The 14,793-nt window shown below is 36.8% G+C and overlaps 1 protein-coding gene across 1 annotated transcript in view; it reads left to right on the plus strand.

The window, feature by feature from the left end:
• Positions 1-14,793, plus strand: part of CPQ (carboxypeptidase Q) — a 143,442-nt gene that overhangs the window by 49,250 nt on the left and 79,399 nt on the right. Inside the window, exon 4 of the mRNA XM_057366246.1 lies at positions 2,295-2,502. Within this exon, the coding sequence (XP_057222229.1) occupies positions 2,295-2,502 (208 nt within the window). The remainder of the gene's footprint in view (positions 1-2,294; positions 2,503-14,793) is intronic.

The raw sequence follows: 14,793 nt of genomic DNA on the forward strand, positions 1-14,793 counted from the left end.
AAAAAAAAAATCTCTCCTGATCTGTATCCTCTTTGCCCTGTTTTGAGCCAAAGTCAGGAATGCTTCTCTCCATCTGTTACACACAAAGTCTGYTAGTAATTTCTATTTAGTTTAGCTAATTCTTGCTCAGGTCTTGCCATATGGTCAGTAGCCTTTCCAGTTCTGGTTATCTCTGCATAAAAGGCACTTAATTTGCTTTACCTAGATTCTTTGGATGTATTCTTTGTCACTTTATTCAGCAATTTATGTAGATTATATACTTAAACATGGCATGTTTTGCATGTATGTAAACTTTAATAATGTGCGTCCCAGGATTCTTAGTGTCTGCCATGAATGTTTTCTATGTGAATTCCTCTTGTAGCATTAGGAACATGCAGTGCTGGGTTATTGCCTTGTGTCTTTGTATTGGTAATGCTTAGGGTCTATTTCCCTTTTTGTAGAAATCATTTGCTGTCATGCATTTGTGTCAGTCCTGGTATCATCTGAGCCTGAATCTGCCTGCTTGTGCCAACATGACTTCGTTTGGGTAGTTGAGTTTACCTCTGTAATCTTGGCAAAGTAGTAGTTTAAGCATACAAATGGCACTTCCAGGTGACTTCAAGGTTTCTTTTTTGGGCTAGCTGGGTAAATTTTGTACCTGCAAGTGTTCAGTCACTTGAGGTGTGTAAGCCTGTGTGAATGATAGCAGGTTGTCAGAAGCTTTATCCAGTTTATCAGGATGGAGCATCTGAAAGACTTGTAGTTGCTGTTTAWATTGGAGAAACAAATACAGTTTTGAGAGTTTCTTGTTGAGTATCTGAGAAATAGCATGGACAGTGAAATTAGTGATAAAACTTGAATTTCTGCAATTTAGTGTACACACCATGTTAGTRCTAAGAAATAAACTTGCCTGAAGATAGAGGTGAATGCATTCATTTAAAATGAGCAGAAACAAAGTTTTCTGCTCAGTTTTTTAATGTAGGGTTTTTGTTTTTTTTTAACATTAGTAGATAAAATTGTCATCTCTCTTTTTTATTTTTTTTTTTCCCAGTCTGTTGTTTATTTTACATTGTTTGGAAAGTCTCTTGGTTAGCATGCTGGGTTTATCCCCAAACACTCAAAGAAATATTAAACACACRCAGCAAGTTATCGCAGTTTAAAAGTGGGGATGAGGGGTGTCTTTTTTTTTCTTACAAAGCAAAAGGAAGAAAAAAAGATATCTKAACTTAGAAGTCTACGTGAGTTCATTCCACTCAAGGAGTATTACATGGCACAAGAGATTCTGAGTTTCAGGGTAAATGTTATTTGAAAGGTGAGCTATGGATCACCTGACCTGCAAGGCTGATGGGAAGAGGCACCAGCCTTTGATTGAGGTTCAGCTGTAAACARCTGGGAGCATAATTTCCTGAACTGTTGCCACCTAATAAACAGATCTGTCTACATTCTGAAGCAGCTCCTGTAAGGCCTCTGTAACTRGTTTTTAGTATTTCTATGTCAAATAAATATATATACATATCTACTCTGAGGGTTATTACAATATGACTTGTTATTAGTGAGRAGGATTTGTTCTTTTAAACAAATAGAGCTGAATAATCTCTCCCATTTTACCCAATCTATAACATTACAAAGTAGATTTCTCCTTTCCTCCTTGCCATATCTCCTCCAGGAATTAGGTGGGGTTTTTTTCCAGTTTAGAAGACTTAAAAATAACCCAATTTCCCAATTTTTAATTTTTTTTGGTTAAATGTATAAAAAATGTATCTGCTCATGTAAGAAGGCACACAGGTGAAGACCTTCACACTTTGTACATGGTTCTGGGCAACTGGTTTTGGGTGGCCCACTTGAGCAGGGGGGTTGATCCAGATGACCTCCAGAGTTTCCTGCCAACCTCATCTGTTCTGCAATTCTGTTATTTGGAAAATAGCATTAAAATTTAGTAGTGAATTTTAATGTAATTACTTTCACTTAGGGCTAGGTGTTCATTTAGACTTTCCCTTGCTTTTCTTTCTGGTAAAGCTGTGAATAAAGTGTGGTATCAATGCAGGTCAAAGCACCTAGGCAGAGCTGACGAAGAATAGATTTCTAGATATATATAATAGTAACAGTCAGGTATTCTGATTAGYATAAAAACGCTTGATGTATTTTGTCAAAAGGTTTATTAAGAATTGTAGCTATGTCCCTTTTGAGAGGTGGGCATGGTCATGCGTGATTCTTCATAATAATTCTGTGATAATGCTAAAAAAATTACAGAGCTAAGTCAGAGCTAACACCTGTGGGGTTTTTTTTGTTGGTTTTTTTTTTGTTTTTTTTAACAGCCCACATACCGGGGGACAGAGTTACCAGCCTGATGTACCCAAAATTCCCACTGCTTGCATCTCTGTGGAAGATGCTGAAATGATGTCACGAATGTCTCTGCGGGGCACTAAGATTGTTGTGCACCTGAAGATGGGAGCTAAGACTTATCCAGACTCTCCATCCTTTAACACTGTGGCAGAGATAGTTGGAAGCAAGTACCCAGAGCAGGTGGGTGAGAATGTATGAARAGAAACTTATTTTTGTTTTAAAAATACGAAAAAACCAGACCAAAAGAACAGTGCTTTCTAAGAAATACCTAAAACWACTAACTTTTATTCACACACACTTWTATATTTCAGACATCTCAGCTTTTCAGTCTTTTTCAGGTAACAGGTTTTATGGCTATTTTTAGCAGGTGTTTTATGTGCGTTTAGAATAAAACATCTGCATCACAAATTCTGTTTGAACCTTAATTAATTGTACATTGTTGGTTTCTGTTTATAATATTTSTGTTCTTTCTTACTCTTTTCTTTCAACTTCTTTGCTAAAAATCRTAAAAACTAAACTCMTGGTGCTGAAGGATTTGTGCCTGGTGCAACATTTTCTGTGTCAGCTTACAACATGAAATTACTTTTCTGGCACTATGTTTTATTGTGAAAATRTTGATACAACCTCAATTACAGCAGCACTAGAAATTGCTGCTAGAATACCTACTGAGCCACAATGCTTTTTTAAACATTGTACTTTTATGGGTTCAATGGAGAAGAAGAATGACTATCTCTGACCTTTAAACCAGTYATAGCTCTTAAAAGATTCTGTCTTTTCTGAGATCATTGTTCTATAACTCTGGCTTGTGGTGTCTAGAGATACTCAATGTTAGCATGAATGTACAGTTTCAGCAGCTTTATCATTGGGCAGGGAAGAAGTAACTACCCTGATTGTTGATTGGTTTACACAACATCACCTGTGAGTCTAGCTCCATGAAACATGTATTTACCAAGTTAAATGTTCCAACTTCCCAATTAGGGTGCATTTAATTTAATTGTATGTCATCTGCATTTTTAACRATGTTTCTAACCAGTATATAGGATGTCATTCCTGTATTATGTTTGTTGTATTTCAAAATCTGACATTTCAATTCATGTTATGAAGTGTTCAAATGTAATTTCAAATATGTGTTAAGGTGTTTGCCTGTACTTGGTTTTCTCTTTTCTGTCCTGCTCTGTTTCTTTAAGTAATGAAGGGGATTGTGATCTCTTCACTACTTCCACTCAGCAGCTAATTTTTTTAACCACTGGGTAAAGGCTTATTTACAAACCCCCTGCTGATGTTAATGGGAGTGGTTAGTGGACACACTTTGAAAACGTAACCAGGAAACAGAAAAATAAAACAAATGAATGTTTAGGTTTTTAGTATTCAGTTCCTTTTGGAGCCTTAATGGGTGCTTCACCRTGCTCATTCCACTGCGTTACTCTGRTAAAAATGGGAACCATCTAGCTATTTAGGCAATAAAATACATTGCAGATCCAAACCCTCAAACTCTTACAATGCCATCTGTGCCAAAGTGTTTCAAAATGCAGTACAAATCCAGGGGAACAGAAAGGTGCCATTTCCACAGGCCAAAATTTCAATTTAAGTTTTGGATTGAAACAAAAACAAATCTGGATCTCTGAACTCTGGGTGAGAAGTCAACTGCTCTTATGAAGGTCTAAAGCAAAACAGTTTAAAATTTGGTTGAAACCTGTGAAACGTAGCTTGTCACAGACATTGCAGCAAATTACAACTTAAACCCCTGAAACTTTAGTTGAAAATAAGGGTCACTGTAGGACGTAAAGAAGTCTGGTGAAAAGTGATTCAGCTCAAGATGTAACTGAACACTTAGGTATGTTCATTTAGGTAAACATTTAGATAAACTTGTGTTTATCTATATATTGACCAGAATTTGTTATATTGCTTGATTTAGAAATAATTCAGTAATTCCTTCCATGAGATTTTAACATGTTTATTAAAAAACATCACCATTAACTGAAATAATATTTGTCTGATAAGTTTACATTACAAGCAGTATTATTAATATTAAAATCCTTTAAAGGAGAAAATAATTTGTTTTTTTCTTAACTGTTGGGGTTTCTTTTCCAGGGGCATTGGGGTTTTTTTTCTGCTTTGTGTTTTTCTTTATTTGACCACTTYTGCAGCATATCCAGTTCAGTTCCTCCTTTTTCAATCATTTTTCCAAGTGTTTTATATGGATTCTTGTCTATAGCAATTGGGGCTTGGGGGCTAAAACTAAAAAAAATGCTTAGGAAAACAGAAAAAAATGTAGTTTACACATTTTTTATGTATTTTCCTAAAGGTCTGCTATATTTAAGATTTAGTGTTCTGAAACTCACCGCTGCTGCAACGAATGTTGATAGATACTCAGAATTCTTTGAGTTGCAAACCTTACTTTAGGCATCTATGTTTACCTTCAACACATTTGCATTTCCAAATAACTTAGAGCAGTAAAAGGAACATGATTACTGCTTTGTGAAGCATCAGGCTCTCAGGGATGCATGCATCTTCAGAGGTGATGGTGTGACATGAGCGCACAGGCCTTGTGTCTTTGTAAGACACTTCTGCACCCAATGTGCAAGTACTTTTGAAAAATTAACCCACTGATACTTCAGAAATACTTTAGGTTTCCTTTCTGCTCTGTCCTTTCTTTTGGCCAGCCAGTAGGCAGTAAGCAAATGTTTGAGCTAAGAAAAATGTGTGCTGAAACCTACTGCAAGCTGCAACTTTGCAGTATCAAGTTTTCAGGTGGTGTAGAAAGCATCTGAACAGAAAAAGGAGATGGATTTTGTCATGCTGYCAGCAAAGTTCAGCATCTCCCCGATAATTGTATTATTCCTTCTTAGTTAGGAGAGGACTGTTCTCCCCAARCAAGACGATTCCTCTGTCAGAGCAGGCATGATCGTGCATGTTCAGAGCAGAGGCATCCACCATCCTCGTGGGATCTGAGGTCCTTGTTTAGTGCCAGCTCAGGCCTGATTTACCTGTAGGTGCCCAAAGGAGGTGAGCCTGTGTCTAYAAGATAAGGAATTCATGATCAAACTTTTCTTTTTATAAACAGATGGGAAACAGAGGGACCAAACATGCTATGACTTGATGCCTTGGCAGCCTTTCTGAGCTTGGGATCCCATTCTCACGGTGCTTAGGACAGCAGCAAGAGTAGAAAACCTGTGGGCTGTGGGACTTAACCTATTTAAGCCTGCATGACTACTGACAATTGAGCCAAAGAGTTTGTGAAGTGACAAAGGTTTGGTAGGAGGACTTGCTGAGGTCCAGGCCATTGCAGGTTGGAGACATTTGCAGTCCATTTCTGACTCTTGGAGGAGTAGTTGAGCACTCTGTTGTACCCAGGCTCTTGCTGTTAGCATCTTTTTGTGCTGTATTGTGTGTTGGTGAGATGTTTTATTTAAACTATGTAAGCTGACACTGGAGACTGACTGACTGAGAAACTTACAAGTTAACTAATGTGGTTTTCATTTGAAATTCAGGCAGAGCTGGCAGTAAAACATGTTTGTCTTCTCATTTTAATACAGATGTAACATGACTGGTCTTAAAGTGCAGCAGCAACCATTCCCGTCTCTGGGGAAATGCTATAAATAGCATCTGTTTGTTGTTACTCTGGCTTCAGTGTACCTAATGTGCCAAACATGGTACCACAAAATATGTGATTAACTGAAAAGGTATCAAAATGGATAAAGATAGAACTCTTGTACAATCTTGACTTTCAGTGTCCTTTCATGTTGTGTATTTCTTGGTGTGCAGTGCTGTTTTACTTATCCTACAATTACTAAGTMATGGAAAAACTGTTTCCTAAGTGCCCTACAAAGTACATAAATWTAATGGTTTCTCATTATTCTGTGATCCAGCATAAATACTTTAGAGCAGAAACAGAAGAGCTTATAAGTGGCCTTTTCAGAATCCTGGAGACCTGTTCCAGGAATTCATTCTAAAAAGCTTTTTTGCCTCTGTTTTTATGGAATGTCGTATCCACAGTATGTACCATTTGAAAAGTGTCTCTATTTTGAACACCAYGGGCATGAAAGACCATTGAAGAATGTACTGTGGCTTACAGCCAAGGTTGAACAGTGCTTTGAAAGCAGCAGTCCTCGGGATGACCTGAGAAACAGAGATGCTGAGGTAACAGCACAGATTGTGAGGTTCTTTGCCAGTCTGCGATTGATGTAACAGAACCTGTTCTGCAAAGGAAATAGCTGCTTATTTACTTTTTCATTCTTCTTCCTTTCCCAGTTTCAGAGATCAGCCCTCTCTCAGATTTTGGGATACTGGGCAAAGATCCAGGAAACAAAAGAACATAAAAATTGTCCAGGCTTCTGAGCCTGTTAGGCATTCATGCACATAACGGAAGAAATAATTTGTAGACCAAAAATCCAACCCAACCCCAAGAAAATGAATCCAGCACAAAACAACCAGACTTCTCTGAAGATATATAATACTCAATGCAATGTTGTTTTATGGCCTGGCATCAGTTCTACATATGTTAACAAAATGTCTATCCATTAGCTCTTTGATGTGGCTTCCAGATATCCCTATGCTCAAAGTAAATCATGCATACAATAGAGCTTTGAGGAGAAATGTTTTAAGAGCCTGATGCTGTCACGTTATGGGTCCATTATCACATTTTCTCCATGTGGATGGTTTTGCTATTTATTCCAAAATGTTGAAGGGTTTCTAAATACACTTCTGTGAGCCTCTCTCCTGTGACTGTAAGCTGATGCCTGTTGCTGCTAGAATTTAAGTGAATTTGAAAGAATTAGAAGATTATTATGGAGGTCTGGTTTTGAAAGTTTTGAGGGTGCCAGCTGATTACTTCATGACTGTGAACTGATGGGCAAGGAAAGTAGAAAAAGAAATGGTAAAAAAGAAACAAGARAAAGGGTAAAGAAAGAACATTGGCATTGTTGTGAAATGTTGTTTTTCCTTTGAAGCATTTCAGTTTACATTTGCCGAAATAAGCAGTACCCTCTGGGTGTGTTTGTTTTATTAATAACTGGCTTTTGTACTGTTTACAAATAGTAAATAGGGGGGCTGTCTTTTGTCCCGTGCCTTATGGGAGTGGCAATATTGCTGTCATTTGTTCTTCTTTCAAACAGTGATCTTGTCATGATGAAAACAGTCAAATTAATATGAAACTGATTTTTTTTCTTTGTAATGTGATAATTTTATTTATTTATTTATTTATTTATTTGTTTGTTTGTTTGTTTGTTTGTTTGTTTATTTAAACTACCAGAAGGTCTACACGATTTTAAGACTAAAGTCCATGCTGAATTTTGTGGTGTAAAGCTTGGCAAACATTCTAAAACTTGAATTGCCTATTTAAAACCCAAGAGTTGACTGAAAGCATTTAATTCTGCCAGGGAGAACTTGGCAGTAGTTTGCCTTCTGATTAAATGACGATTGCACCCTAATGTAATAATGTTTTTTAGAAACTTTGGTATCTGGGTATCCAATAGCATCAAATTTCATTTATACATATGGGGTTGATGTTGTTTAGGGGCAACAGAAAGTGGAAAACACTGTACTMCTTAGAGGTGTCTGAAATGTTGGTRTAACAAGTGAATGTKTATAYGTGGAAGAAAGATTCAAAACAACTTATGTATTTTCAAACACTGTTTTCCTGATATGATTTTTCTTGAAGGAATCAGTTCAGGTTCACCAGTGTAGTGTGACCTTGATGAAGTTCAGGTATTTTCCAAATGACCAGACCGTGTCTGTAAGTGGGCAGATGAGAGAGGGGGAGATGGTCAGGGTGGTAGCAGTCTCTGCTGAACCTGAAGACACCTGAGGCAGCTCTGTGTCCCCACTTGGTGATAGCAGAGAGGGACCAAGGGATGTGCTCCACTAGGCACTGGCACTGATATGAATGCAGGCAGTGACCTCCTGCCTTCTCCCTGAGCTTGATCATAGGTATCACCATGCACACGATAGCTGGCTGCCCACCCCAACCCCTTTCTTTATTTGAATCTGGGCTGGTTTCTGCCCAAAGCCACTTGCTGGACCTTTGCTCTGTGCACTGCTTTTGTTGCGTTTTACATCCTAAACTGCAACCAACTAAATTGCAAGACTAGAAATGAAAAAGTAAYATTTAGAGTGCTTCTCTGTTGGCCAGCAAATTCATCAGAGCATGCAGTTTTGTAGTCCTTTTGATGGTGTGAGTATAAAAAGATATGCTATAGTATTTTTTCTTTCCATCCTTTCATTTGTCTCTACTCCCTCACAGCAKTTTAAAGAATTACTGTGAGATTTTATTTCAGTAATAATTTATAAATACACGTAGAATTTACAAAATGGTTGTGAAAGCTTTTTTCCTCCACATTGAAAAAGTTATCTTCTAAAATCACTCTGCATGTTTCTTGCATTCTGATAAGCAAGAATATCTAAAGGGTAATCTGGGGTTTGGCAGATGTAAAACTTGCCTGAGGCATGAAGTAAGAAACACCATGATATTGAGGAGGAAGGAGGAAAGAAGCATATTTTTCTTTTCATTATGAATAAGTAGGTGCCAGAAAGACTGGAGCAAAGTGTCAAGGATTAGTCTCAAAACAACTATTCTCTACAGGGGCTGTCAAATACCTGTACTTGTAGGTTTATATTTGTTAGCTGCAGACTGTATGTTTAACCTTGTGCAACAGAAWAAGGACTATCAAGACCTTGTTTTTTCCATGAATACCATACTAAAAAAATACATATTGTCCATGTGARTCTAATGGAAAACTGCTTGTCTAAGAGTATGGGCATTGGATGTAGAGGGCTGTTCAACACAGATTCAGAGATTCCCACACATGGGTCAAGGTGGAAAATCTGACTGAGATTTTTACATAGGKSACAGAGSTAACATTGTTGATGGAGTAAAAGGGAAATACTAAAGAAGTGAAATGTAAAATGGTTAGTTTGGGATTGAGGTGAAAGGGATGAAGAAGTTGGTCTGTTAGTCACATTGAGATACCAGCAGTAGAGTTAYTAGTCTAAAAAATGTGTGATTGCAACAGCAACAGAGAGATGGTGACTGAAGGGTGCAGTAGATTATGTGACAGAATTCATTGTTTTGGTGGGCAGAGTGAGACAGTGACACATGGAACCAGCTGCTGAATTGTGGGCAGACTTGTGGGGTTTTATGCRTCAGATTGCTGCTTTGTAAGCACTGGGAATGGGGAGAAATGGTGTAAACAATAAGCTGACACAGTTGGTGTGGCCTTTAATAGAATTATTCTCAAGACCTTGGTTTACTAATGAAGTACRTGTTTTAAAATGTTGACATCATTTATTMTTTTTCTTTTTAAAATACCRTTGTTATGTAGTTTATTCTTYGGTCTAGAAGAAGGCCCCCAAACTTCTGAGACCTTAAAGGTCTTGTACTTTGACACTAGTTATACTGTAAATGTAGTTGCAGTGATGAAAAAGTAGTTGCTATGGTTTGGCAAAGCYAAATATCCTGTAAAATGTATAATACCAGTAAAATCTGTTCCAAATGCTTACTAGTAAAATGCTAAATAAATGCTTGTGAGTCTGGCAGGCATAAATCCTAATTAAATCAAAGAATGAGTTGTGTTCACAGAGTTTCTCAATTATTGTCAGTACTTATACCCACAGCATGTCATGATGTAATATGTRAGCTATCTAGAATTTCATTGTGCACAAATATAATTCTAACTCATTGTTACAGGTAAATGGAATTTTGGACAAAATCCTGATTTACATGGTTGACTCTTTTCAATAATATTTCTCACAAATGTAAACGGATTTATGTCTTTAGAACTGAGATCCCATTTTTTATTTACTGAAGTTGCAAAGGAATAAAAGAACRTTACAGGGCATTTAACAGAAAATGTATTTTGTACTACAGGTTCTGTAGACTTGCTTCTTAAGTTTGCTGAAAACCATGTTCCTCCCAGACTGCTTTTCACATTAGTTTTTATCCTGTCATTTATCCCATAGACTAGTTAACAAATTTGAACAAAAATATACTGTGTATTCTTCTGGTAGTTGCGAAAGTCCTTGAATCTGATTCMTTTCATATTGTTTAAATTTGCAACCATTATTGTGAAATATTAGTRTMAAGAATAGTTTACAATGTCCTGGTATAAATTTTTCAGAAAAAAAATTCTGTGTTCCATTTCATTTAATCAGACATTATCAAGTAGAGGATGAATGGAATAATATTATGATGTAAGCTGAAATAGCCTGAAAACTACATTGTGTTAGAAATTGCACCAAATCAGTGGGCTTTTTTTCCCTGGGGAAAATATATGAAAATAGAATTCACCATGTATTTTAAATATTTTCATGTGGGGTATGATATTAATACTGTCTCACTACTTCTGTAATTCTGGGCTTTATTTTTTAAATTGTGTACCTGGACTTATGATCATTGTGCTTAGTCTTTAYTTTCAGTGATGTCAGCTGGACAAAGGTTTTCCCTCATCCTCTTCATGTGCCAAGTTTAGTATGCTGCTTGTGTGAGAAGGTATTTCATGAAACAATATTCTTCTGCTGTAATGGAATTTGTTGCTGTAAAATATCTGTATATATATATATATATATATATATATATATATACATAAGATAGTTTTAGGACACTGCCTTCTATGGCGTGCTGCAGGCAGAGTAGAGCATATTCTACCATTCCAAATGGTAAATCTCTGTCATCCAGCTTCTTGCCAAGTGAAAATTACTCAGGTCTGAAACGTCGTGTCCTCCATCCTCTTCTTTCACCTTTCAAATAATCAGGAAGAAGACCTGAGGTCACATTATTCTTTGTGAAGGAAAGGAAAAACCGTATCTTTAGCTGTTGATGAGTATGTTCCTCTCTGTCTTGTCTTACAAGCAGATAATACAGCTCATGGTCTGTTCTGCTTGCATGACTTTGTTCCTTGGCATTGTATTTCTGAAATCTTGAATTTATATTCTCCACTTCTGCCCGAAGTCCACTGACCTTAGTTTCTATGTTGAAGTGCTCCAGGGACCTGTTCACTTAGCTGGAATTAATGTTCAGATGATACTTTATTTGACCGTCTCTTAACACGTTCTGCAAGTTGTTYTGCGGGTCCTTCTGCAAGACTGCAGCTCTGCATATAAATAGGCTATAGTTAATAACCCTATTTATAGTAAGCCCAAGTCTGATGTTCTTTTCTCATTCATTAGAGTTTTCAGCCTTCAACATAATAATTGGATTGCACCCTTATCCGCTAAGTATGGTTCATTTACTTTTTCATTGATTAATTTGGCAGTTTAATTTAAAATTGCCTAGACAAATTTAAATGCTGAGTTTCAGGAAAAAGATACAACTAAGTGTAAAGAAATATAAATAAGCTGTCTCTCATAGATTGGTTGAATTTGAACAAAATTGGTAAGGATAATATTCTAGATAATATCAAAATACATAAACTTTATATTCTTTTGTCTAAATTTCAACAAAATTATTAAGGATAATATTCTAGATTATTTGAAAATATATAAACTTTATATTCTTTTTTCTATGGACTTCGTTATGCACACAACGTCCTGCTAGGGATCAACATAACAACCCTTGATTCACCTTCAAAATATTCAGCAAGCCTTTCAGAGTGCTTTGGGAATGCTTTCAGAATGCTCCAAGTCAGCAATGGTTTGGACTCAAATTACTTCAATTTTCTTTAATCTCTAACAGGGTTTTCAGTGAATTAAGAACAACTTGGGCTAAGTTCAGAGTCACCTCTCACTGTGACCTTCTGAATCTGGTGGTGACTGGACTGTGGTGAGGGAATGTGATTACAGGTGTTGCCAGGGTCAGAAACATAAAAGTGCTAAGTACTCAGAAGACGAAAACAGCAATTCAGAATAGTCCTGGCAAATTCATAGGAATTGTTCATACACATCAGGATTAAATGGGATCTGGTTTTCTTTAGGAAGTAGAAATTTAATGTACAATATGCCCCTGACAAGGTGCCTCATACARGATCCCTGTCCCTATTCACTGAAAGCAGTTGTAAAGTCCTTATGACTTAGCAGGCATGGTACAAATTGTATGAAGAGATTATATCCAGCYTTTCCTTGGAGGAGCTGCCCTGCCCTGTAAGAAAGCATATTTCAGACATTTTCACAACTTGGGGAGCTGAAGAGCCACACTTGAAGAACATGATTGTACAGAGACAAGTGGAGGCATCCAGAACAATCTTCCATGAGTGCATAAACTCCTGGGAGAGCATCAGGCAGGCTGTAATTGSTGCTATTTCAAAAGCCTCTGCATGAAAGAGATGGCTTTGTTTTTCAATTATCTATGTAGCCCATTTAAAAATCTATTAGTGACCTTTCAGCATAGGATTCTGCAACATCACAAAGCACAGATCTTAGTTATTTAAGATCCAGACAATAACACATAGTTGGGAAAATACAGAATTGGCATGTCTATCAGATTAAATAATTTGCTGTKAAATTCTGTGTTTGTAAAGGATAAAGAAATCCAGGAGTGTGTTGAAAGCACAAAGACCTTTCATTTTTGGTTTCTAGTAAGAAACTTTTCCCTAATTGTGACAGGCTGTGGATGTTTAAAAATTCCAACCAAACCTTCCCCTGCTTAACTGAGAATCACTTAAGGCATTTAATTAAGATGATCTCTGAGAGACACTAAAATGTTGAAGAACGAACAGCTAGTTTGCAGTAATTTTAGCTGTTAAAATCTAGTGGCATTGAAACTGTATAAATTGCTATAAATACAGTTTTAGTGGTTTGAAAAAATCTTCTTTAATTGCATTTTCATTTAAATGTATATCTTCTAGGAATAGATAAGGATTTCTTCTCTCAGGGTGACACAAAAAGATACTAGCATATTTTCAATAACTTAATTTTGCTTCTTTAAGCACTTTCAAATCTATAGTTGAATCTTTGAAGCAAAGAACCGATTTTTTTTTCATTTCTCATATCTGAAACCACATATTTGATTGTAATGTGAATCATAATTGCTAATACAAATTTAAAACTGGGCTGTTGAAACAAGCAGAACCAGAGATCAAAGGATTATCTGCCCTGTGTTCAATAAATACAGCACATTGCTTTATGGATGCTACCCTGACTTGGGGTGTGATTGTAGTGACTCAGATAATATCGTGTCTTTTCTGTTGTGTAACTCRAACCATCCATCTCTTGTGGTGTAGAATAAAAGACATCTTTGTCTCCTTTTCTGCTGATGAACCAACTGCAGATATGAACTCTGTCAGATGATAATTCACAAAAGTTATTTATCAGTTATGCTACTGCTGCAAAACTGACCTACTGAATTAGTGATTAAGAAACCTCAGTTTATCCAAGATTCTGTAGACAKTCCAATGAAGATCTGCCATTTTTTTCAGAACTCCCTTCCTTTTGTCTCTAGTGTCTCAGGTTTAATTAAACCTTTGCCTCTAGACAAAAGTAAAATTATTTCTGGCATAGGTTTAACAAACATGCATTTTTAATGACTTTGTTCTGCAGTTTAAATTGGAATTGACTGAATGTGTGTACCCGTACATAAGATCAATATTTTAAAAGGTGATAAATATAAAATGTTTATCACAATCTTCTTTGAACCTTGGAAAAGGGATCTTTTCATTCTTTGTTTTAATGCTTTTTGAAAAAAATGAAAAGGAAAAATAGTAGCATAGATAGCAAAATTAATTCGAACTGCGAGCAAAGGARTGAAATAATTCTATATCACTTTTTCACATGCATAATTAATGACACAAAATATTTAATTGTGATTAACATTTTTAAWTTTGATTGCCACTCTGTAGGTAATTTAACTGTCACAAATATACAAATCCAAAGCAAATGTAAATTCAAGATATCATGGTGTGATCTCCTCTCTCCRTATTGGACCAGAAGTTATAACCTTTACCACTGAAACACTACCTACACAGTAGAAATTGTGCTTCATTGCATTGGTGGGGATGCCAGATTTCTACCTCTCTTCCCCTCACATTCCATCATCATCATAAACCAGCAGCCTTCCACAAGATGTAATCCACACCATCTGGCTTACTGCAGTCCCTTTTTGAAGTGGTGTGGATTGTCTGTCCTTCTTCTCCCATTTGGTTGAAATTAAATGCAGGAAGAATTGTTTAGATGTATGCTGGAGCCAGATTCTCACACTGTGGCCTGCAGAGTACCAAATGATGGAAACCTTTTTGGTGGTTGACAAAATGAGTCARCTGGTGGGCAGGCTGCAGTTTAGGGGAGAGGAAGGAAGTGCTGTGCAGGTCACAAGACTGTGACCTTTGTGGCTCTGGCTCAGCCATGAATGGGGTCATTTTGTGGGCCAGGAGCATATTTTTGGATGAAGAGCTATACTGAAATACCCATTTTCTTGCTGTCATCCTTATTTATTTTTGTGATGCTTTAACTGTGTGCCCACTCTGCTGTTCCGGTGCTGAGTGCCTGCACATGCAGTGAACGTGTCTCCCCCAACTCCCCCAGCTGGCTTGGGCTGGGGAGTGCTGA

This window comes from Malurus melanocephalus, unplaced genomic scaffold, assembly GCF_030028575.1.
Source record: "Malurus melanocephalus ecotype Western Australia unplaced genomic scaffold, MMel_1.1 scaffold_62, whole genome shotgun sequence".
In the NCBI taxonomy this organism is placed as follows: domain Eukaryota; kingdom Metazoa; phylum Chordata; class Aves; order Passeriformes; family Maluridae; genus Malurus; species Malurus melanocephalus.